This window comes from Ambystoma mexicanum, chromosome 6p (assembly GCF_040938575.1).
Source record: "Ambystoma mexicanum isolate Mex_15411 chromosome 6p, UKY_AmexF1_1, whole genome shotgun sequence".
NCBI classification, from domain to species: Eukaryota; Metazoa; Chordata; class Amphibia; order Caudata; family Ambystomatidae; genus Ambystoma; species Ambystoma mexicanum.
The window spans coordinates 1,331,955,172-1,331,978,250 of NC_090935.1; the positions used below are offsets into that span (position 1 = coordinate 1,331,955,172).

General features: G+C 49.0%; 1 protein-coding gene across 7 annotated transcripts in view; it reads left to right on the forward strand.

The window, feature by feature from the left end:
* The window catches only part of ACO1 (aconitase 1), a 792,824-nt gene that overhangs the window by 681,456 nt on the left and 88,289 nt on the right, over nucleotides 1–23,079 (forward strand). For all 7 annotated transcript variants that reach the window (XM_069625992.1, XM_069625995.1, XM_069625996.1 and 4 more), the window contains one exon: nucleotides 4,623–4,765. In XM_069625992.1, the coding sequence (XP_069482093.1) occupies nucleotides 4,623–4,765 (143 nt within the window). The remainder of the gene's footprint in view (nucleotides 1–4,622; nucleotides 4,766–23,079) is intronic.

Consider the following 23,079-nt stretch of genomic DNA (forward strand, 5'->3'; position numbering starts at 1 on the left):
ACGAGTGTGGTGCTGAGGACACACCCCTCCTTCATGCCCAAGGTGCCGTCGGACTTCCATCTCAACAAGCCCTTGGTGTTTCCTGTGTTCTTCCCGTCGCTTTCGTCGCCGGCTGAGAGGACTTACCACTCGCTGGATGTGGCTGGAGCGCTGAAGTTCTATGGGGACTGCACAAAGAGTTTTCAGAAGACGTCACAGCTGTTTGTGAACTTCCCTTGTGAACCAGGGGAAGGCCCTCTCCAAGGCCTCCATTTCGAGGTGGCTCTCCAGCTGCATCACGCACTGTCACCGGTTGGCAAACCGACCATTGCCTGGCCATCCGAGAGCCCATTCGACCAGAGGCATCGCTGCAACTACGGCGTTCCTGTCTGGTGTGCCCCTGCTGGACATCTGCAGGGCTGCTACGTGGAGGTTGACGCACACCTTCATGAAATTCTACTGTCTACTGGGATTCCAGGGAGGAGTCAAGAGTCGGACAGGCAGTGCTGCGCAACCTGTTCGCTTGAAGGTGAACCTGGTGAGGAGATAAGATCTGCTTAATGTTGAGTTGTTGAAATGCTTAATGTTGAGCCTTGCCACCTCCTGTGGTTGTGCATGTGTGTACTGCGATGTATTCTTGTATTCATGAGCATGTGAATCCATGCCAGACCCATGCTGGATAACAACAGTTACAGGTAAATAACGTGTTCCTGTATCAAACAATACAGGCGTGAGGATGGAGCACTTGGGTACACTGCAGTCCACACAAGAGGAAAGTGGAATTAACCCACCCGCATGATAAAGGACTTTCTGCCTCCCTTGAAAGGCTCTGCCCAGTAGTTGGACGGCGGCCTTGGCTCACTGACCACTTTGTCTAGTCTGGTAGGGTTGGCATGTTCAGTAGTGTCAAAGGTTGCAGATCGATCCAGCAGCATCAAAAGCCGGACTCCCTCATCCAAGATCTGGAGCAGATTACCGATCACATCGAGGGGTGGTTTTAGTACCCCTACAAAGCCTGAGATCTTATAGCAAATGACCCCAAAACTGATCATCTTAAAAAAAATCTATGAATTAGCAAGGAGGCAGCCTTTTCCAGAATCTTTTTCAAGAAGGGCTCATTGGTGATTGGTCTGAGTCGCTTTGGTTGAGGAGTGTAGGGCACTAGTTAAGTGGAGCAATCTAAGTGCTCTTAAGATTGGAAGGAGTAGAACCTCCACTAAACGAGAGATTGAATTCAGTAATAAACAAATTACTGATGATAGGTTGGGATCTCCAGACCAGTATTTTAATTTAGATATATTAAGTCTGGCTCTGCTTGGATAGGCTTTGTGGGAGTGTATGCACTGCCTTAAGGATGGTCTGGGAGATGAGATGTTCGCGCTTGCTGTTTTTACTTTATTTGATCGTTTAAAGCGCAGACCTACTGTCAGGGAGATATCATTTGTATGCTTCATCCCTCTCCTAGTGACACCCCCCAGCACATTTTGCTGGACTTCTGGACCTTTTTCTTTCATCCCTGAAAGTATGGAGCCTTTTTCCACTGATTCATTCTTGTGGGCTCTGTCTTTTGGAACAGTATTATTTGTATTCTTTGTACTATGGAGTCTGTTAGCTCTTAAAGGCATCTGTGTTTTTACTACTGCAACACAGGTCCGTATGGACAGTATTGCTGGGGACCCTTGGGGTCCTCCTTTAAGATTCTTTTTCTATATCATCGAATAACTACAGTTCTTAAGGAAATCTCTCCCAAAACTCTGTAGTCTGAGAGATTGGCACACACCACATTCAGTGGAGTGCCAAAGGGATGCCTAGTTTCTCCAGCATGGGTTCTGTCATGGATTCACATGTTCATGAATATTCCCAGTTGTCAGCTTGGGAATTCTCGGTAAAAAAAAAGTTTCACTTATACTTTTAAAACTGTATTTGTCTCCTTAATCCATAATGCCCGATCCAATCATTCATCTCCCTAATCCCCGCCTCTGGCAGCCATCTTCAGATTTGTACACCACCTTTCAGTGTTGGGAGTTCTCGAGTTGCTCTCCGAGCTATTTTTTTTCCACGTTTTTTGCAGAAAAGTTCTATTTTTGTTACATCAGAGCCCTTTTGCTCCTATCTACATCGGCCGGCAACAGGGATCCGTTGTCTGTGAAGTTGCGCGCCCCTCATGGGCTCTTATTTGTTGAGTTTCTGCAAGGCCGACTTGGGCCTACTTCGCTCCTTCTGACCATGACAGAGGAGAAAAAGGAGGGAAGGACCATCTTCAGACCCTGCGCCCAATGCGGGCTAATGAAAGTCTTTGTGGAGGACAAACATCAAAAGTGTCTAATTCTTGCACCCGGACCACAACGAGGATGGGAGCGAGATATGGATGAGTTTCTCAAAGAAAATAAAGGCTGGTATAGCAGGCTGGCGGCATGGCTCAAGTTGAGCATTGCCCTGGACCCCTCCTCCGTCATGCCTCACCCAGGTCCAAGTCCTTTGAAGACACCCCATCTGTGGGGTCCAAGACAAGGCCAAGAACCGCAAAACCGGGTTTGCCGCTGATGCGGGTCCCAGGTCTGATAGACCAGGATCCCCCTCACCATCCACCACGTCAACCAGCCTGCTAACGCGTTCCTCATCAGAGGAAGTCCTCCATCCTTGCCAAGTTAAGGGACAAATCAGAGAAACAAAGGCCAGAGGAAAAGAGGGCCTTGCAGCAGGCTCACACATCCCAGCCAAACACCCCGCCGACCTCTTCGTCGACATCCTCTCCAACGACCGCTGCAATGGGAGGTACCGACCCAGCAAGGGGTAAGAAGATAGATGCCATGTGGAAGAGTCATCTACATGGCGGCTAATGCTCTGGCTATCTTGTCACGATACGACCGGGAGCTCTGGTACAAGCTGGGCCCTATCCTGGCAGTCCTTCCCGATGACGAAGACCGAGGCTCTCGCCCTCTTCCAGGAAGGCGAAGTGGCATCGGACCATGCCATTACAGTGGCAGTGGACTTTGCCGACATGGGCTTCGACAGATGGGAAACAGTGTTTCCCTCTGGTTGGCAGGGATGCTTGACGGCCACCAACATTCACCAGGATGTTCGCGCAAAGGTGCTGGACATGCCTTTTGACATCAAAAAGCTGTTCGGGAAGGCGGTCGACGAATCCCTTCAAGCCATAGAGACCAACACAGACAGCATGTTCCCTTGGCACTCTGCAGCAGCATTACTTGTCGCCTTTTTGCTCCTCTATGGGCAAGTCGAGCAGATCATACAAAGGATACTCCACATCGTACAGGCAACCTCCCCGATCCTCCAAGCAGGGGTTGCTCCGAGGCCTACGGTAGCAGAGGTCTGCGACGCCGTTGTCCACAGGGCAGGGTGCCGGCGCCCATGTAAGCCTGAACTGGCCAAGACGTCACGCCCCCAATCGTGCACCCCGGTAGGAGGCCGGCTGACTAGGTTCATCGGCACGTGGAAGAAGATCACCACTGACAGAAATGCTGGACCTGGATACTCTGGCTCAGGGACACACCTTGGAGTTCCAACGCGGGTGCCCTCTTATTCCACCGGTTCCCCGTCAGGACTAGCATCAGAGTCCTGTGGGGCCTTTCAATGCACCGTAGAATCCTGAATACCATCTTGGAGCTGTTTGAATTTATCACTGGGCTGTGTATCACCACCGGGACTGTCTGCTGAGGGTTCTCTGGAATCTTCCTATCCAAGGCCTTTGCTTGTCAACCGTAGGTCTGGATCTAGTGTAATGCATCCTCCATCATCCCTAAGGCTACTACTTCTGGGCTCTGGAAACATTTGCTTGCCTTTTAGCTATAGCCAGGAGCAGATTATGAACGTAGTACCATAAACCCCTGGGGGAAAGACAGTAATAACGTATTGAAAATTCACTTACTTTGAAATTGTTTCTTACCTGTTTTGAGTTAATGTACCTTTCGATGACACTTTTTTTCAAAGTTATCACTGACTAGCACTTGCAGATGTCCACCTTAATGCGCAGGTTTATATAAGGAATATATTTTTCAGTATGTGTGCTGTGTGGAGAAACCTATGTGTGGATGTGGGTGTGTGAAAGCTGTATTTTATAACCAGCACCTCCTCCCTACTAAGAATGAATAGAGATTGCGCTGTCACACTGCCATTGTGAGATCTAAAGCAATCCCTGCACATACTCTAGTGGTTGATTAATCAATCCCTCGCAAAAGGACTTGACAAATACCAAGTATTTGGAAGATCTTTTTCATAGTCGTGTAAGCTGTTACTCCTCAGTTCTTCATGGTGTACTTTGGCTGCACTTTAATACTCATTTTGTCAAGCCCGCTACAAGCCTATGTTCAATTGTTTGCTGCCTCTCCCGTATCAGAATCTCCTTTTGAAAGGTTCCCATGTATCTGGAGAAAGGGGTCTGAATGAAGCATTAAGTACAAAAAAATCCCTTTCCCTGGCCACCTTTCATAAGTCTTTGGTAAGTGGGGGCTTAGAGTTGCTAAGGGGAGTAACTTGAACTTGTACTTCTACATTATAGCTTTTGCATGGGTTCCAGGACTTGCTACTAGGTTGCCATGTTACATAGTGTGCATATACAGAGCAATTAGGATCTAAGATTATTCATGGTTACATTGTGTGAATAACATTATTTTTTTATTTAGACCATGGATATCCAGCCACCTAAATCTATAAAGGATGCTTATGTTCTGTTGAATTTGGGAGATTCTGTTACCACCGACCACATTTCTCCTGCTGGGAACATTGCAAGGAATAGCCCTGCTGCTCACTATTTAACCAGTAAAGGGTAAGCTGAATAATACATTAAAACCACCACTGTCTATTTTCTTAAAGGTCTTATACTTGCTCTTCATTCGGTATGGGACTTGAATAGCCTAAATCATTGTTCCACCATGCCCACACAGTATGACCAGCTTGTTAATTGTTAGGCTTTTTTATGGCAATCTTTTTACGACCATTGCTCATGAATTAAACGTTTTCAGCCATGTACATTAAAAAGCCTGCCCTACAGTTTAATTTTAAGTTCTGTTGGTATCATTTAGCTATTTACATGTTCAGTGTTATTGTAGCTGGTGCCCTTTTCTCTAATATAGTTATTGCTTAACATGCTTATTAAGCACTCAGTGATGTGGTGCTCTCTCATTAGCTTAACTCTGCCCTTAGGCCACGGCATATCACGCTTCCTGTGCCTTGGTGTTCTAATAGCCTTATAGCCCCACCCCTTGGGCTAGACCAACTCATAAACTCAGCGATGTCATTGACTTCTGGGGACATTGCAAGCATACATACATCCAGAGTTGGTGATCTCACCACAGATCAACCACACTTTACTGTTAAAAACAGAAATGGTTCAGCAGTGAAACATGAAACTGTAGTCAATAAAGCAAACGAGAAACCATTGAAAAGCATTTTATAGGCAATGGAAATGTTTTACCCTGCCGTATAAAATATGGCTCCTGTTACTTGAAGCTTGTTCCTGCTAATGTAAGACGGCCTAATGCAACCAAGTCACAAGTATTTTGGTAAAGACCTGTTGCAGGGAATTCGAAGTCTTTACAAGGGAAGAACAAGTATAGGCAAAGCCTGTCGAAATCAAAGGTAAGTTCAAAACATTAGGGTTCCTCTCATAGTCCCACCAACTAGCGGAGGCCTGGGGTAGAGGGGTGGGGTGCAGATTCCTTGGTCAAAACTGATCACTACCAGGAAAGGAAGTAGGGTGAGACCTTTGCGCACATACAGCCTTATGAGAGGCGTGTGGAAATAGATATGCAAGCTGCCCCTCCCCCACCCTTTACTCAGATTCTACTAGAAACCACACCACTTCAATCATTGTTTCCCATTCAGGCGATCCAAGCAAGCAGGTGCAATGGTTGTTTTCGGGGTTCTACTAGGTGCCGGGTCTGTGCTATTGTGATACTTCTCCTGATGCCTTGCAGCCAGACTAAGGCATCTTGAGACAAAGCACACCGCAGGTCACATGGCTACTGGAGACTCACCTCCCCTGACTTCACTGAAGCAGGCAGCAGTGAAGACATCCCTGACCGGCGGGCGGCTGGCAAAGCGTGTGGTAAAGATGAACACACTGCTCCAGAAAGGCCACTCTTCTCCAGCATGGGGTCTGACATGAATTCACATGCTCATGAATATTCCCCATCATCTGGCCGGGAATCCTCGGTAAGAAAAGAGGTAAATCCAGTTAGTTTGGGCTTTACCAGGACTTGACTAGATGCAATGCCTGGTGATCTTCAACAGTCCCCCTGTGCTGTTGAGCAGGTTGCAACTCTTCATAGGGGTCTTGGTTCCAATAAAAAGGAGTGTGGGGGCCCCTCTACTGAGAACGAACATGGGTTCAATTCCCTGTTCTATGGAATGTCTTCCACTCAGGAGGGTGTACAACCAGGCTTTAGCTCACTGCACCCTTCAGAGAAATAACTATTTGCATATCAGTCTTTGTAAAGGGTGTAGTGAGCTAAAGCATCGTTGTAGACCACCCTAAATTGGAATTTAAGCCCTGCATGGAGTGTCGATTCTCTGTCACTCTAGGATACTCATTTGACGTGTAGTGTCTCGGAAAGGACCACGAAACCTAAAGGTATAGGCCATGGTGGTTCATGTAGTCTGAGGTGAGAGCAAGCAAACCAGCTTTTTCTGACCCGTGTTGGGGAGAATTTTTAGTTTCTGTGAGAATTCCCCTCAACCTGAGAGACCCTCATTTTGCTGGACTCTGGGATTTTTTATTTGTAGGGTGCCAAGGCCTGCAGGCATCAGGACCCACAAAACATGAACATAAGGCCACAAACAAAAAGACAAGACAAAAAGGGAAGCCCTATATAAAGCCGAGAGACCAGATGATAGATTACTCAAATAAGACTGTCTTCAGCTTGCAGCGAAAATGGAGAGTATTTGTCTCGAGTCTCAAATCGAGGGGAAGTGAGTTTCAGATTTTAGTAGACAAGGCAGGAAAGGATTTTCCTAAGCCTTTTGTCATGATTCACTGCCGCAGCCCTGGGCCTGCCACCTAGTCTCTATGGAGACGCTTTCCGCATTCTCTCGAGTTCCGCGTGGCATCATCGCGCTAGGCAGAGTAATGAAGTCATCCACCCAGAAGAGACAGATCTAGATTTGCTCGGCACTCCCGGTACGGTATGCATCGCAATAGCTCCCGTATTGCATACACGCTGTCCTTCTGGTTTCCTTCCTTGATTCCTCTTTCTCACTTTCTCATTGATCATGCCTTCTCCTGTTTTCCTGTTTGGCCCCTCCTGTTGTCCCTCAATTCTGCTCTCCTATTACAGACCCTTGGTTGCTGCCTTCTATTCAGCCGGTGATTCCTGCCTGCTGCTGCAGTTGCTCTTCCCAGTATACCTTTCCTTCTGGATGCCAGGCTTCTCTGGCAAGCAGGATTTTTGCCCCACTTATGTTTTTTTCCATATTATGGCTCTGTGCCCCCTGGGCAGGGCTGGGAACCAGTATTAACTCCAGGGTCGCTGTGGCTGCCCAAGGGACTGGTCGACCTAGTCCACACAAGACCACATCCTCTGGTACCAAGTTAAGACGTGATCCTGACAGATTGTGATGGCTTGAAAGCCCCAAAAAAATGGATCAACTACAAGAGTTGATCAATACCGTCCAGGGGTTGACCACTGAGATGCAGCAGGTCAAAGATTAAAATGCTCGTCTTGGCAAGGCCTTGATGGCTCTGGAACCCACTCAGTCACGCCTTATTTGTTCAGCCATCCATTGAGAAGTTTCATGGTGACCCAAAAAAGCTAAAGGACATTTTAGATGCTGGTTTGGTCACTTTTACCAACAAGCCTTTCCCAATGATCTGACTAAGGTGGGTTTTGTTATAACACATATGAGTTGGGCTACATCTTTGGTTGTAGCCAGAGATCCAATCTTTGACAACTATGCAGCCTTCATATTGGCCTTCAGAGGGATGTTTGAGCGCCCCAAACTAACTTGCACCACTCGGAAAACATTGTTGGATTTCGTACAAGGATCCATGGACACTTTGACCTTGTTAGGCAAGATTGTATGCAGTTCCCTCTGGGTGCAATACAACAACCCTGACCTCCTGGTAATAGGAACCCAACCTTTGGTATGAGTCTTTATTCGATAGGTTGGTAGCATGTTGAGCAGCCAGGCTTATCTCAAGAGATGTCAATGTGAGCAGTACGGAGTTGCACAGAGATTCACAGTGACAAGTATTCAAATAAACTCTTACACACAAGGTTTCTTGATTGAACAACAGTCAGTTTGAGTAAGCCTTCTTCAGAAGGGGAAATATAATAGTAACAAACAAATACACTCCAAAATACACACTCTTAGTTAATTTAAATCAGCAAGTACCCATTTAGGGTGGCGCACACACGTCCTACATCCACAGGTGACTTAAACAGCTAGGACACTGTGGACATTAATATATTATTTTGGCATTTAGAGCAATACTTTGGAGTCTGTCAAAGAAAAAGGTTATTAGAACAAAACAATAGATCTCACCAATATTCTGAAGCAGGTAAGTCCTTTTGGTAACCCCCAATGCAAAGTAAGTTAACCCCTTCCTGGAAGGAGGAAAGAACGCACAGTCTGAGGGAAGAAGAGTAATTCAGGAAGCCAGGCTAGGCCAAAGTCAATTGGGCAAAAGTCCAGGTGAGCTGAAGCAATTCTTGCAGGTAGTCTTGCATAATGTTTTAGAGGTCTCTGTAGAAAAAGAAGAAATCAAAGTAGGGCCAAAAGCTGATTAATATTGTGAGGTAACGAAGCTGATAGCAACTCTACAGAAGCAACCAAGACAGGTCTCAACTGAGAACAAGTGAGGTTACACAACCAGAAGTAAGTTCTCTTAGACCTTACAGTACCTTTGGTTAGAATGAATAAAAACGGTTCCAGCTGGCTTGGGGGTCCTGTGCAGTGCTGCAAATCCTGTGTTCCTCGGCCTCCAGTCGTGGTGACAAGAGGGAGGACGTCTGGAGGACTCCTGCACTGCAACGGGACGGTCGGCGATGGAAAAGGACCGGCTTCTATTTAGTGGCACTAAGCGGTTTCAGCTCCTCGCATCTCAGCAAATAGCACCACCGCAGACTCTTGGCTATTGAGATGGGCTTTCCTTGCATCTGGGGTCCAGCACTCTGAGGTGGCTCAGTCAGTCCTGCTTCCTGGGAGTCCGGAGGATCTTCCTGGAGCTCTTGGCCAACTTAAAAGCAAAGCATACAATCTGGTGTTCCTCTCCCTGGCTCTTCAGTTCCAGCAGCAACTGTAGTGGAAATGCAACCAGCTTCGAGAGGTGGCTTACTTTGGAGTTGATTGGTCCCACCAACTCAAGGGGAGAAGTCGTCCTTGCAGGGCTTCACTAGTCGAGAAAATTCGGAGCTTCAGCACAGCAGCAGGGCTTCACCAGGCAAACCAACGGTCCAGGAGTTGCATCAGGCATCTCTTCCAAGTTCTTCGGATTCCTTCGTCCAGTGGTCGACTCAGTCTTCCAAGCCAAAAAGCCTTGCCTTTTATCCAGGTTTCTCCCATTCATTCCAGCCTAGCTGTCAGTGACCCAGCAAGGTGGCTGTCCTAGCCGGACAGCCAGACGGCTAATCACCTAGGAGTGAGTTCCTGTCTCCTAGGAGACTAAGCACAGGGGGTTTCAGGCACTTACTGCACTTCCTGCCCCCACCAGACACCCTGGAACCAGAGGTGGGCTTCACTTGTGAATCCCGCCAAAGACAAAACAAACAAAGGGACCAGACCTGGTTTGGCGCGCAGAGTAAATCACAAGAAGGACCTTTCCATGAAGAAATGGTGAAAAAAGAAGACCGGGCCATTTTGACAAAAATGCCACCCTTGGGTGCTTTACTGCAGCCGCAAACGCAGCCCTCGGTAAAAGCACACCACAGTAGTTAAAAGTAAACCACTGCCACCAGCCATTCATCGAGGAAAGGGTAACATAAAAATGTTACATGAGAAGCTATACAACGGGGATGCTAAGTAACCCCTCCAGCACCCTATTGTAAGATAGTGTGTGCTTGGTCTAGATAGTTACAATTGTAAGTAAAGTCAATTTCACTTCACTGCTTTTGGAAACAGTAGTTTATCCAAGAGAAGGTATTTAAACCTTTGGGGAAATCTGAGACTTCCCTGTGCCACTGCTCTGAAGGTGCTGTGTCACACAATGTAAAGATGATGCCTATGGAGTTTGTCAGACTCCATGCTTAACAAAGAAACATAGGTCAACTCACATTAAAAATACATGAGTGGGGAAAAGGGTCTCGCTCTCTTCAGGTTAAAAATCCTAAAATCCAGCAAAGTTTCTGGGGTCTCTAAGGTAGAGAGGAATTGGCACATTCCTGAGAATTCTCCCTAACAGACCTACACCATCAAGATCCGGCAGATAGCTCAGAATACGGGATAGCCAGAAGAAGCTGGTTTTGCCCTCTTTCACAGGGGCTTAAACGATGATCTTAAAGATGAAATTACGTCAATCCTTTAAGGACTTGATAAAACTGACCCTACAGATTGATTATAGGATACAAGAAAGGAGGACAGAAAAAGAGGACGACCATTGGCCTGTACTTGTCGTTCTCCAGCAGAAAAAGAACCTGAAGCGTCCGAGCCCATCCAAATAGGTGCTGCCCGAGGTCCATTAAGATTCACACACAACTTCAATTCACCAGACTATTTGTTAATGACCACAAGAGGGGATGTCCATTCTACTCCACCAGCCCTTTCAATAGTGACCATTTGCAACAGATTATCCAATTCTTTCTTTACACCTTCCCTTAATGTGAAGGGAACAGGCCGTAATTTGGCTGCAACAGGTACACTTCCCTTTTTTTTTTTACCGCAATTTGATGTTGCATGCCCTTCACTCCCCCCCCTCACCTTTTTTTTAAGACATTCCTGAATTTCTCACTCACTGCAGACCACACATGTAGGACCTGAACTTCGGTATTCGGATCTAACCTTATTCTTAGTCTTTTTTGATCACGCCATCCAAGGAGTGTCCTTCCTTTCTTGTTCACATACACCTTTCCTTGTGCACCCCTCCCTTTTTACTCGAAAGATCAATTTTATCATTCCTAATGTCACCTCCCATATCTTGCTCATCCACAATTTTAGACATGAGTGATAACTTTGAACTAGAATCTTCCATCATTGAAACTTCCTTTCACTCACTCTCATACGGATGTATGCATTCTTCCTCAACATCCTGAATTGTTTTTTTTTAAAAACAATTTTATTAGTTTTCAGACAAACCATACAAATCAAACATACAGTGCATATATCAACAATCCAATTGCACATTACTTAGTTTTGAGCACTGCTTCCCTTATCCCACTGCCCATTCCGAGCCCGTTACTTCCCAAATTCCGTTCTTGCATCTTGTGGCGAGTTCTCCTCTTCCATGGGTTCTGTCAGGTCTTGTATTGACCCAAACAACTCCGCTATTAGTGCTTTCCAGGCCATCAGGGTCTCTGTCTCCTCATCCCCCCCCAACACTGCACGCTTCTTGCCAAACCATGGTTTCTGCCTCCGCCCATTTCTGCAGATCTTTCCACCACACCTCTACCCGTGGCTTGTGGCATGTTTTCCACCCCATAGCAATTCTTCTCTTTGCAAGCACATATGCTAAATCTTTTAATTTACCCACATGCTTAAGTTTCTGTGATCTGGGGAACCCTCCCCGCAAGCAGGCCCACACTGTGTCCACCACAATCTTGACCCCTTTCTACAACATCCTGAACTGTTAACTCACATTTTCCACATCGCATTTTCCAATGATCCTCCTAAGAAGGCCTATACCATTCTTGTTCATTTACATATAACACTTTCTTTTGGTAAAATTGGAAATTCTTGCAGCAATTGGAGAAGTGTCCTCTTCTCCAGCATGGGGGCTGGCATGGATTCATATGCTCATGAATATTCCCCGTCGTCAGGCTGGGAATCCTCGGTAAAGAAATCGGTTTGTTTCACTTCTGAACAGTCTTTCTTCTAACAAGCAATCATTGGTCTCTGGGTCATACTGCCCCCAGCCAATGACTGCCCTCCACATAAGCCCCTCCTCTGGCAGCCATCTTCAGATTTTTACCACACGTTCAAGTGTTGGGAGTCTCGAGCTTTTACTGCGTTTTGCGATTTATTTTTTTTCGGTCAATCGAGCCTCAAGCTCCATCGATCCACCTTCCGATTAACGGGGACCCATTGTCTGATTCTTCAGTGCCCCTCAAGGGCGTTTTTTCATCGAGCTTCTTCTTGGATGGTTCCAGAAGCTTCTTTGAGGCCTACGCCGCGTGGACATGGCGGATAAGGAGGACCCAGCGCATCTCTTCAAGGTTTGCCCCGGCTGCAACCTACGGAATGTATTTTCAGACTACAGACATTGCCTGTGCCTCTACTGCCTGCACTCGGACCCGACGCACGTGGAGGATGACTGTGCGGTGCGTCGGGAGATGATGTCGCGCACGTGGACCGATCGACGCAAGTGCCTCAACGAGTGGCTGCAGGCCAAGGCCCTTGCTCTGGGTGTGTCCCGGCAGCATGCCCCCCCTGCTCAGAAGAAGAAAAGTGAGAGGTCTTCTAAGACCTTTGAGGGCGCCCTCCCGCGGGGTCCCAGTATAAGGCTAAGCACCGCAAGTCCACTGCCTCAGGGAGTGCCATTGCGATGGGCTCTGCGGCGGCCAGTGCGAGTACAGCGTCTCCAGCGCCTCCGACCACGAGCCAATGCTCGGGATCGTCAAAGAGGAGGAAGTCAGACCATCCGGGCAAGCTCTTGGAGAAGACCCAGACAGGCCCTGCAGAGAAGGCGAAGGGGGAGCGGGGTCCAGACCCTCCCATTAAGGTAAAGGCCGCGGACTCGGCCAAGACCGTGAAGGCCCAGGTGCATTAGTTGAAGGCCCAAACATCCATCAAAGTTATGGCGGCGTCCATCGTGAAGGCCGTCGTGGCGGATCCACAGGGCACAGCCCCGAATGCGAGAGTATCCCTGCCTGCCGGGAGGGAATCCTCTTTCCAGCCCATCGAAAAGACGCTGGAGAAGACGATGCCCATAATTTCACTGAAACAGTCACCCTTGGTCACAGAGAAGGGGGGGGGGCACGGTAGCCCTCCAGGGCACGGACATCTCTTCAGAGGAGGAGCTCACCAACCTCCCGATCCTCAAGGAGGAACAATGCATCGAGAGCAGGCCCTACGGGGGCGGGATCCCGATGAGGGTGACGACAAAGGTGACATCGAAGGTGACAACGAGGAACAGGGCGGTGACGATGGAGAGGAGCAAGCTAAGCCGCAAAGGCCCTTGTCTCCTTTGCCACCACCTCAGCAACCACCTTGGTGGACATTCTTATGGCTCTGCATACCCTGTGCTCGGAAATCCGGACAAGGATGCCTCTTGGCAGGCGGCCCCTCCTGCGGTGCCGGGAATATCGGAGGAACCACCAGCTAGGAGAAGGAGAGTTCACCCCCCCATCTCCTTTCCACCCTTCGCCGCCCCCCCATCTCACCCAAGGGATGAGACGGAACCGGACACCCTGACAACGGGCACTGGCAAGGACGTCGACGGCAGTCTGGGGGATCTCCAGTCTCCTCCTGCCAGATTCTCACGGCCTGACGATATGGGCTCATTCCACGCCATGATCTCCAGGGCCTCTGCGCTATTCCAGCTCGTCCCGGAGGAGAAGAAAGAGGGTTTCTTGTCCCTCATGAAGGACCCTTCATCGGCTCTGGCGAAGAGGGATCGTTCTGAGAAGAAATACAGGGTGCCAGACTCTGCGCCCAAGTGCTTACGGTCCCAGCCGTCTCCACACTCTGTGGTTTCGGCAGCAGCCGAAAAGTATTCAGGCTCGTCCTCGTCGGCGGCCTCCTCCTGCCCCCAGACAGTGAGGGGAAGAGGTTAGATGCCATGGGGCAAAGAATTATCACGTCGGCGGTGACTACCATCAAGTCCGCTAACGCCCTTGCCATTGTGGCACGTTACGACACAACTTTGGTTCAAGATGGCCCGCCTCCTGGACTTCCTTCCCGACGACAAGAGGGCTGAGGCATTGGAGATCCTACAGGAAGGTGAGGTGGCTTCGGACCATGCCATTACTGTGGCCACGGACATTGCCGACACAGCATTCTGCCAATGTAACGCTCACCTGGTATCCACGGGGACGTCACTCAGCCTGTTCTGACCTCTTACGACCTTGAACCCTTCCCTGGAGGCTATTCTACTGGAGACTGGGCCTGAAACACAGGGTTGGTAGAGTTGAACTCCCTATTGTCTGTGTGCTTGAACCCTTTCTCCCCCGGGGTCCAACCCTTCCCTTTGATCCACAGCTCACCTTGTTTTCTTGGATAGTGTGCTCTCCGTCCTGCTTTCAGGCAGGGGTGCGTTGATTGATGCGGGCTCGTTGCTGCCTAGTTACTTCACTGGCAAGAGTCCGACAGGTAAGTATGAGTCTTTTGAACAATTCTCTAACTTTGTTCCGTTCTTTCCTTAGATGATGGCCGGCGTTCAGGGATGGCAGCGTGCTGCTGAGATGAGTAGCGCTGAAGGTGAGTGAGAACGCGATGCACCCCTTTCGTATTTGCATTGAACTGAGTTTTCTGTGTCTTTTAGGTGCTGCAACGTTTTCAGCGTGGATGCCGGTTATGAACAAATGCGGTGGGTAAGCACGGTATGCAGCGCCTCTAAATGTTTCCACGCTAACCTGGAGTGTCTTTTCCCTCTTGCAAATGGATGAAAGGTTCCAGAGACAGAGTTCCCCCATAGCGGCTGGGATTCAGGTAAGCGTTTGAAGCTCGTACAGTATTTAAAAATAAGCGAAGATTTGCAGAATGCTTACTAATGCCTTTTTTCTGTTCTTTTCCCTTTCCCTTAGGAAGCGGCGTGTCGGGATGGGAACGACACAGCCGAAGATGCCCGCAGAACAGAAGGAGCGATGAATGATGGGCAGAAGCGCCGCAAGGTAAGGCTGTTCCTAACGGTGTTCTTGGTCTTGCAGGAGCTGAGCGCAGAAGAAAGATGCAGGCCTACTGGGGGCCGATCCGAACACAGTGAGTGTCACGCTGCAGGTGCAGAAAACACAAAGCATGTTTCTCAGCCTGGGTGTGGCTTAAATAGTCTCTGGGTATCCCAGGTGTCTCTGAGCTGAACCACACCCAAAAGACTAGACCGCACATGCAGTTCTGGGAACCGAAATATGTGGGGGCATCCATCTTGTCCCCATCAATGCCCTACAAGTCCAATCCCCAATGTTATCCTATGGGAGTGAGTGAGTCTGGTGCCACAAGCGCCAAGTCTGACTCCTAGTGGGTCTGTGGAGGGATGGAGAGGCCCTTGAGGGCCATGTAGGTGATCGTGGCCTGGCTCCAGCCTGACATCTTGGACGGCTGGGAACAGGAGGGGCAGGAATCATGACAGCCAAATGGCCAACAGCGTTTGCCTTCGACGGCGGGGCTGGCTGAGAGCCACTAATTTCCGCCAGGATGTTCAGTCGAAGGTGTTGGACATGCCCTTCGACAGGGACAATTTGTTCGGTAAGACTGTGGACAAATCTCTTCAGGTCATCAAGGCGGACACTGAGACAGCTCGTTCCTTGGGCACGCTTCAACAATGACAGCTGTCCTTTCGGACCTCTGGAGGAAAATCCCAAGGATCTTCTAAAGGATTCCGAGGAGGTGCTTTGTCCTACTGCCAACCCTCCCGCTCATCGGCCCAGGAGACCTACAGGGGCCGTGCCAAGTCTGGAGGTGGAGGTAGTCATCGCCAAGGCCCCTAAGGCGGCGCCTCAACGTCAAAACAGGATTGAACCGGCCGTGGAGTCGGGCCCCCACCTGTGCACCCCAGTGGGAGACCGGCTGGCGAACTTCGTCAGCGTGTGGAAGACCATCTCCACCGACCGCTGGTTGCTGGACGCTCTTGCCTCCGGACACACCCTACAGTTCCAACAGAAGTGTTCCTGTAAACCACTAGTGCCGCTTCAGGAAAATCGCACCCCTCAGCTGCTGCTGGAGGTCTGAGCCATGCTAAAAAAGGGTGCGATAGAGCTCGTCCAAAAGAAGCTCCGGAGTGTACTCTCGTTACTTCCTTGTCAAAAAGAAGACCGGCGGTTGGAGGCCCATCCTGGACCTCGGCCGCCTGAACAAGTACATCAAGTTTCAAAAGTTTTGGATGGTGACTCCAGGACGTGCTAGTGCAGCTGGAAGAGGGGGATTTTCTATCGTCGCTGGACTTGGAAGATGCCTATTTTCACATCCCCATACACAAGGGCCACCGCAAGTACCTGCGCTTCGTGCTTCAAGGACAACACTACCAGTTCAAGGCCTTGCCCTTCAGACTAAAGTCGACACCAAGAGTGTTAAATCAGTCCCTGGCGCCGGTGGCAGTGCAGCAGCGCCTAAGAGGGATCCACGTGTACCCTTACCTGGACAGCTGGCTCATCCGGGCAAGATCAAAGGACATCGCCGTCGGACACACAGCGAGGCCCGTCCATCCAACTCCTAACAGATCTGGTGTTCTCTGTGAACTATGCAAAGTCCTGCTTGGTTCCATCGCAGGACGTGTGGTTTCTGGGAACCCGACTCAACAGTGTCGTGCCTGGTGTCTCCGTCGGAGGAGAGGATAGTGGCCATCTTGGGCAAGGTACAACGGCTTTTGGCCCTGAAAGTCGCAAGGGTGAGGTCCATCAAGTCCCTGCTCGGCATGATGTCATGCATATACCTCATTGCAGGAGTTCCTCGACGCCCGTTGGATACAAGTGTCAGGAAGCTTAGAGGGCAAAATCGCACTCGACAAGTTTTTCCGTCGACCGATATGGTGGTGGGGAGTGCGCGCACATCTGTCCACAGGCGCGGATTTCCAGACCCCACCTCATCAGGAGACGGTCATGACTGACCTCCCTGGAGGGATGGGGAGCCCACAACGGAAGTCTCCATGCAAGAGGCCTGTGGCTACCGGAGGAGAAGACATTGCACATCAACGTGTTGGAGCTGCGGGTCATGTTTTATGCCCTCAAGACCTTTCTTTCATCCCTCAAGGGCGAGGTGGTACAGGTCTTTACAGTCAACACCACAACAATGTTCTACATCCGGAAGCAGGGGGAACCAGATCCCCGGCTGTCTCCAAAGAGGCGCAGGACCTTTGGCACTGGGCTGTAGCCCAGGGGATGTTCCTCTCGTTTCATCTGGCAGGGGTGAAGAACACAGTCGCCAACTCTCTCAGCAGGGAGCTGCGCTCGTGCCACAAGTGGGAACTTCGGCAGGTCCAAGTGGATCACATGTTCTGCAGATGGGGCAATCCCCAGATCGATATGTTTTTTCGACGGCGATGAACACCAAGTGCCGGAGCTTCACCAGCAGGTTTCCACAGCTGGGGAGCATGGGGGATGCGTTCTTTCCCGTGGGATGGCCTGTTCCTGTATGCGTTCCCTTAGTTGACGTTGCTTTTTCGACTAGTCGATCAACTCAGACAGTCCCGGTGCAGGATGATCCTTGTCGCACCGGGGTGGCCGAGACAGATATGGTAGCCGGATCTTCTGGACATGTCATCATCCCCTCCGGTCAAGGTTTCGGCGATCGCAGATCTTCTCGCCTGGGAAGGAGGCGCAATTCTGTACCATGACCCAGGATCGCTGAACCTGAAGGCCTGGCTCCTGCAGCGCTAGAGTTTGGGGGCTACGATCTTCCAGCACATTGTAAGGAGGTGCTCGCCAAGGCCAGAGCTTTGTCTCTCAAATGCTACGGGCACAAATGAAAGAGGTTTGCCGTTTGGTGCCGTACTCAGAAGATCGACCCTCTACGAATCACTGCTCCGCAGGTGCTTCCGTATTTGTTTTCGTTGGCCAAGGCAGGACTGGCACATGCTTCCATCAAAGTTCATCTGGCGGCTATCTCCTGCTACACCAGATCTTCTGGAGGATCATCCTTATGGTAGCATCGATTGGCCAAGGAGTTCTTCAAAAGACTATTTCGCACATTCCTGCCGGTGAGGGCCCTGGCGTGGGAGCTCAATGTGGTGCTGACTAGGCTCATGGGTCCTCTGTTCGAGCCTATGCATTCGGCACCACTGACAATTTTGTCGTGGAAAAATAGCTTTTATTGTGGCCATCACCTTCATACGACGAGTGGGAGAGATCTAGGCCCTCACTTGTAAACCACCTTATTTGACATTTCACGAGACTAGGGTGGTGCTGCGGACGCACACCCCTCTTTCATGCCCAAGGTGCTGTTGGACTTTCATCTAAACAAGCTCTTGGTGTAATCTGTATTCTTCCTGACGCTTTTGTCGCCGGCTGAAAGGACTTTGCACTCGATGGATGTGGCTAGAGCGTTGAAGTTCTATGTGGACCGCACAAAGAGTTTTCGGAAGACATCGTAACTTTTTGTGAACTTTTGGCCCTGTGAACCAAGGGAAGGCCCTCTCCAAGGCTTCCATTTCCAGGTGGCTCTCCGGCTGCATCACCCATTGTCACCGGTTGGCAAACCGACAGTTGCCTGGCCGTCCAAGAGCCCATTCGACCAGAGCGATCGCTGCAACTATGGCGTTCCTGTCTGGTGTGCCCCAGCTTGACATCTGCAGGCTGCTACGTGGAGGTCGACGCACACCTTCACGAAGTTCTACTGCATCGACAGGGATTCCAGGGAGGAGTCCAGAGTCGGCCAAGCAGTGCTGCGCAACCTGTTCGCTTGAAGGTGAGCCTGGTGAGGAGGTAAGAGATGCTTAATGTTGAGCCTTGCCACCTCCCGTGGTTGTGCATGTGTGTACTGCTATGTATTCTTTATTCATGAGCATGTGAATCGATGCCAGACCCCATTCTGGAGAAGGAACAAGTTACTTACCTGTAACTGTTGTTCTCCAGCATGGGTCTGGCATGGATTCACATGCAAACCCTCCCGCCGACCCCTCTGCGGCTCTTTTCTTGGTCCTACTGCCACTTTACGTGCTACCAAATCTGAAGATGGCTGCAGAGGAGGGGCTTACGTAGAGGGCAGTCATTGGCTGGGGGCAGTATGACCCAGAGACCAGTGATTGGTTGTTAGGAGAAAGACAGTTCAGAAGTGAAACTGAAACTGATTTTTTTCTTTACCAAGGATTCCCAGCCTGACGGGGAATATTCAGGAGCATGTGAATTCATGCCAGGCCCATGCTGGAGAACAACAGTTACAGGTAAGTAACTTGTTCCTTCTTTTTCACTTTGCACATGTAACTTTTCTTCCAGGACATGCCAACGAACATGCAAAGTGAGAGTTGCTGGCACAACGAAAGCATAAATGTTGACATTCTTCTCTCCTTTCCCCTCTTCCTGTATTGCTCTTGGATCATAGTTTCCTTTTATTACTGACTTTTCTCTCACTTTCTTCTGCTTTGTGTCCTCTACATTTAACACTTCCACTTTAGTCTCTCCACACTCCTTTTCTGACAATTTCACCACACACTCCAAATAGTCTTCAACCTGCTGGGCATTTCCAAAACTTCATCCAATGTGGGTTTGTCTTTCAGCCACAACTGATCTTATTACAATTGCAGTGGATCATGAACTGATCACGTATATGTTCATCAAAGGACTCTGAACTTGCAGGATAAAGCTGTCATGGGGCTGCCCCGTACTCCTGAACTGATTCACCTTGCTCTTGTAACCGAACACCGAAGTTATACCACTCCAAAATACTCCTTATCTTGGGATTAAAATGCAAGTCCAACTTGAGTAGCGCACTGTCCCATTCGTTTTCGCCATTGCCTCCTCCATTATTTGCCTGAGGATGTAACGTATCAAAAATGCGTTGACCCTCATATCCTAGGGAGTGCATTAGTAGGGATAGTTTTCTTTCACTCGAATAAGAATTTCTACATGCCGCCTTTATGTAGTCCATAAATCCCTTTTTCCATTGTGCCCACTTGACGTCAGCTGTGCCCGGAGATGCCATAAATACAGGAGGACCATGTACTCCTGGCATAGCCATTTTGCAAATGCACAGATGTTCAGAAGCACTTTTAATAATAAATTGTTTTTGGAATACCCAGAAATGTATTTTGCCTGCCCTTATTCTTGAGATTCTTATTGTGAGGCTGGAGCAGCAGTCGCTATGACCTGTAGGGGTTAATCTGCCCTGTTGTGGTTGTACATGCTGTAAACTGTGCCTTTAAACACTGGTGTTCTACTCTGGCCCTTTGCGCATGCATGTGATTTCTATGGCCCAGGAAGGAGGACAGGCAGATCCACGCATGTGCAGTGCCTGTTGGGTTTGGAGCAGTCACTGGAGCGCACTTTCCATTTGGTGGTCTTCCTTGGGGTGCTGGTAAGTCTGCGCATGTACTTGCTTGTACGCTGCAAGGGCTAATGGGGCTCGCCGCCTTAGGAGCGTGCGCCTGCTCACTTGCTGGTGCCCTCAGAGGGCTCACCGGGTTTTCCTCTTCCTGTCTGCTTCTCAGTGTACAGGGCAGCTCATGCTCTGCTGTCTGCTGCTCTCCCTCGCTCAGTAGCCGGCCACGTCAACGCCTGGGTAAGCGCAGCAGCTGCAAGATAGTAGGTGTGGGCTTACTATCACTCCCACGTTGGGTTGGCCACATCAACGACCGGATGGCGGAACAGAAGCTTTCAGTTTCATCAAATAAAATCTTGCTGTGTAGTACCGGGGGTCTAGCACTTTAGGGTCCTCGTCAATGTTAAGATATGAGCCTGGGACACCATGAACAGCTTACATCTCATTTGTTTAAAGTAATATGGCACAAAACCCCCAGCACAGCATCTACCTTCGCCGCTTCCATCAATTGCTGTGCCAGGAACCTTCCATCTGTGCAATAACTTTCTATGTGGAGTGTTGGTCACAACAACACTCCTTACTTAACTAAAGTACATCACAACACAAGTCTAAGCAGAATTATTGCCCTAGCAATAGAGGCACAATTGTTCTTGGACTGGAAGGACAGATTAATTCTCATGAGTGAGTGGAACTTTTTTACCACTCACTCATTCTTTTGCTCAGACTGGGAATCTTATTTTACTGCTTGTGTTCTCGTTTTCCTTTAATGGAGGTATGTTTTCCTCAATTTATTGCAATACAGGAATCTGTATTTGACTTTTGTGACACAAAGCACCTTGTGTGCAGTGTCACTGAGGAGTCCCTGGACTTACATTTTTATTTTACTCTCTCATGTGGAGTACTGTTCTCAAAAGTAGTAGGATAACATTAGTCTTACCTTTTCTTTTGTGGGACCAGCACACACTACCTTATGTGGGATGCTGGGGGGGGGTTGTTTACATTGTAATTCCTTTCCCGCTGCTCTGGTAACTTTCTAGTTACACTAACAAACCTAAATGGCTGGTGGCAGTAGATACTTTTTCTACCGTTTGTGCAGGTTACTTGCAGACTGATTTCTCAGCTGCAGTACAGCACCCATAGTGACCATTTTCTCAAAATGGCTCCAGTCTCCTTTCTGTGCCATTGTTTTGTTAAATGTTCCTTCTGGGCTCTTTCTATCATTCCAGGTGGGGGTGGGTCCTTTGTGCGTTTTGCCTTTGGCCCGCTTCTTGTGTGAAGCCCGCCCAGGCTCCAGTGTGTCTGGAAAGACGGGGTGGTCTTGAAACTTCACTGTCCTTTGTCTGATATTGTGTCTGGAAAACAGTTTAAACTGTGGCTGGCTGTCTGTCCTGCAGGACAGGCAACCCCCAGGTGATTGACTACTTCTATGGCGTGAATGAATGGGTTCCAGGATATGGACCACAGGCAGAGTAGACAACTCGAACTGGAAATCCAAATCAAATGATGAGCAGAAACGCCTGCAGCACCTTAAACAGCCGAAGAAGTACAGGTGAAGGCCTGCTCTCTGTCCTGTTTTCAATTTGACAGAGACGCTCCGCCAAGGATGACTTCCTCCTTTGGGCTGGTGGGAACAATCAGCCTCAAGTACATCTTCGATTTGGGCCATCCCTAGACGTCCTGTGAACCCGGTCTGCAGAACACCAATACCCGGGGTACCTGGACCCTTTCCGAGTGCATCGTCTTGCACCAAACTAATCTCGCTGAGACTTTATAGGCATCCTTGTGGACCTCCAGAAGTTGCAATTCTCTTCCAGAAGTACCCTCACCAGAGTTCAGGACGAAGAAACTGAGGAGAATCCAACCAGCGATGTCTGTTCTTTCTTGGCGCTAAGAAAAAGGTGCCAGTACCACAAACTGCAGTTGGAGTGAGCTGAATCCTTTGCTGCTGACACCTTCCCTATAGTGCTGCTGCATAAGTCCACTGAAGGCCCCCCCCCACCCCTTTTCGTTACCATGACAAAGGAGCAGGAAACCAGGACTTCAAAGATGCATCAGGAAGGCGACTGCTACATTTTCAACTTCACTCTTCAGGTACTGTGGGGCTTGGGTTACACTTACCATAGGCCATTTTCAGTGCTCCTTTGCTTTGGGAGTGCTGTTGTCAACGTTTAGGAGTTGACCTCAACTCCACTGTGCAGGCCTTGCAGCCTGTATTCCTACAGGAAGGCTCTCCTGTGCTTTCTACATGAATAACGGACTAGTTAATTAACTTTTCTCTGAAGATTGTCATCCAAACTGGTGCTGTCCGTTTGACTCCGGTGTTGCTGGTTTCCCAAAAGTCCATCATCCTTGATACTACTGGCTTGGGCAATGCTTGTTCCTCCACAACTTGAACTGTCCACTCATTTCTTGTTGGGAAACAGGCTGCCTTTACCATTCTTGAAGCGCGTTACATTGCTACTTAATAGTTGCTAGCTGTGTTCTCTCTAACCTTTCCTTTAAACTGAATTTTGCAAAGGTGATACAAGTGCTTTTACTGACCTTAACTGAAGTCACTCTGTGTGCTGGATATGAAAAGTATATGGAAACTTACTCACCTGGATTATTATTGCATGTCATATCTTATCCAATGTGTAATTGACTGTCATTAATAGTTGCTGCATTTTAGATTTGCTTGTGTAGATATAAATATGTTGGTATGCCTTTGAGTAAGTGTTTCCTTGGATCTGTGTATGTGCTGATTTCTTTGTACTGCTCTACAGCTCACATTCCTCCTATGATGAGCCTGGCTGCTCTGCCACTGTACCGACTTGGGTAGTGCAGGCCTATATTAGAAGAGGCTCTAAAACCAACAGAGAAATCATATAA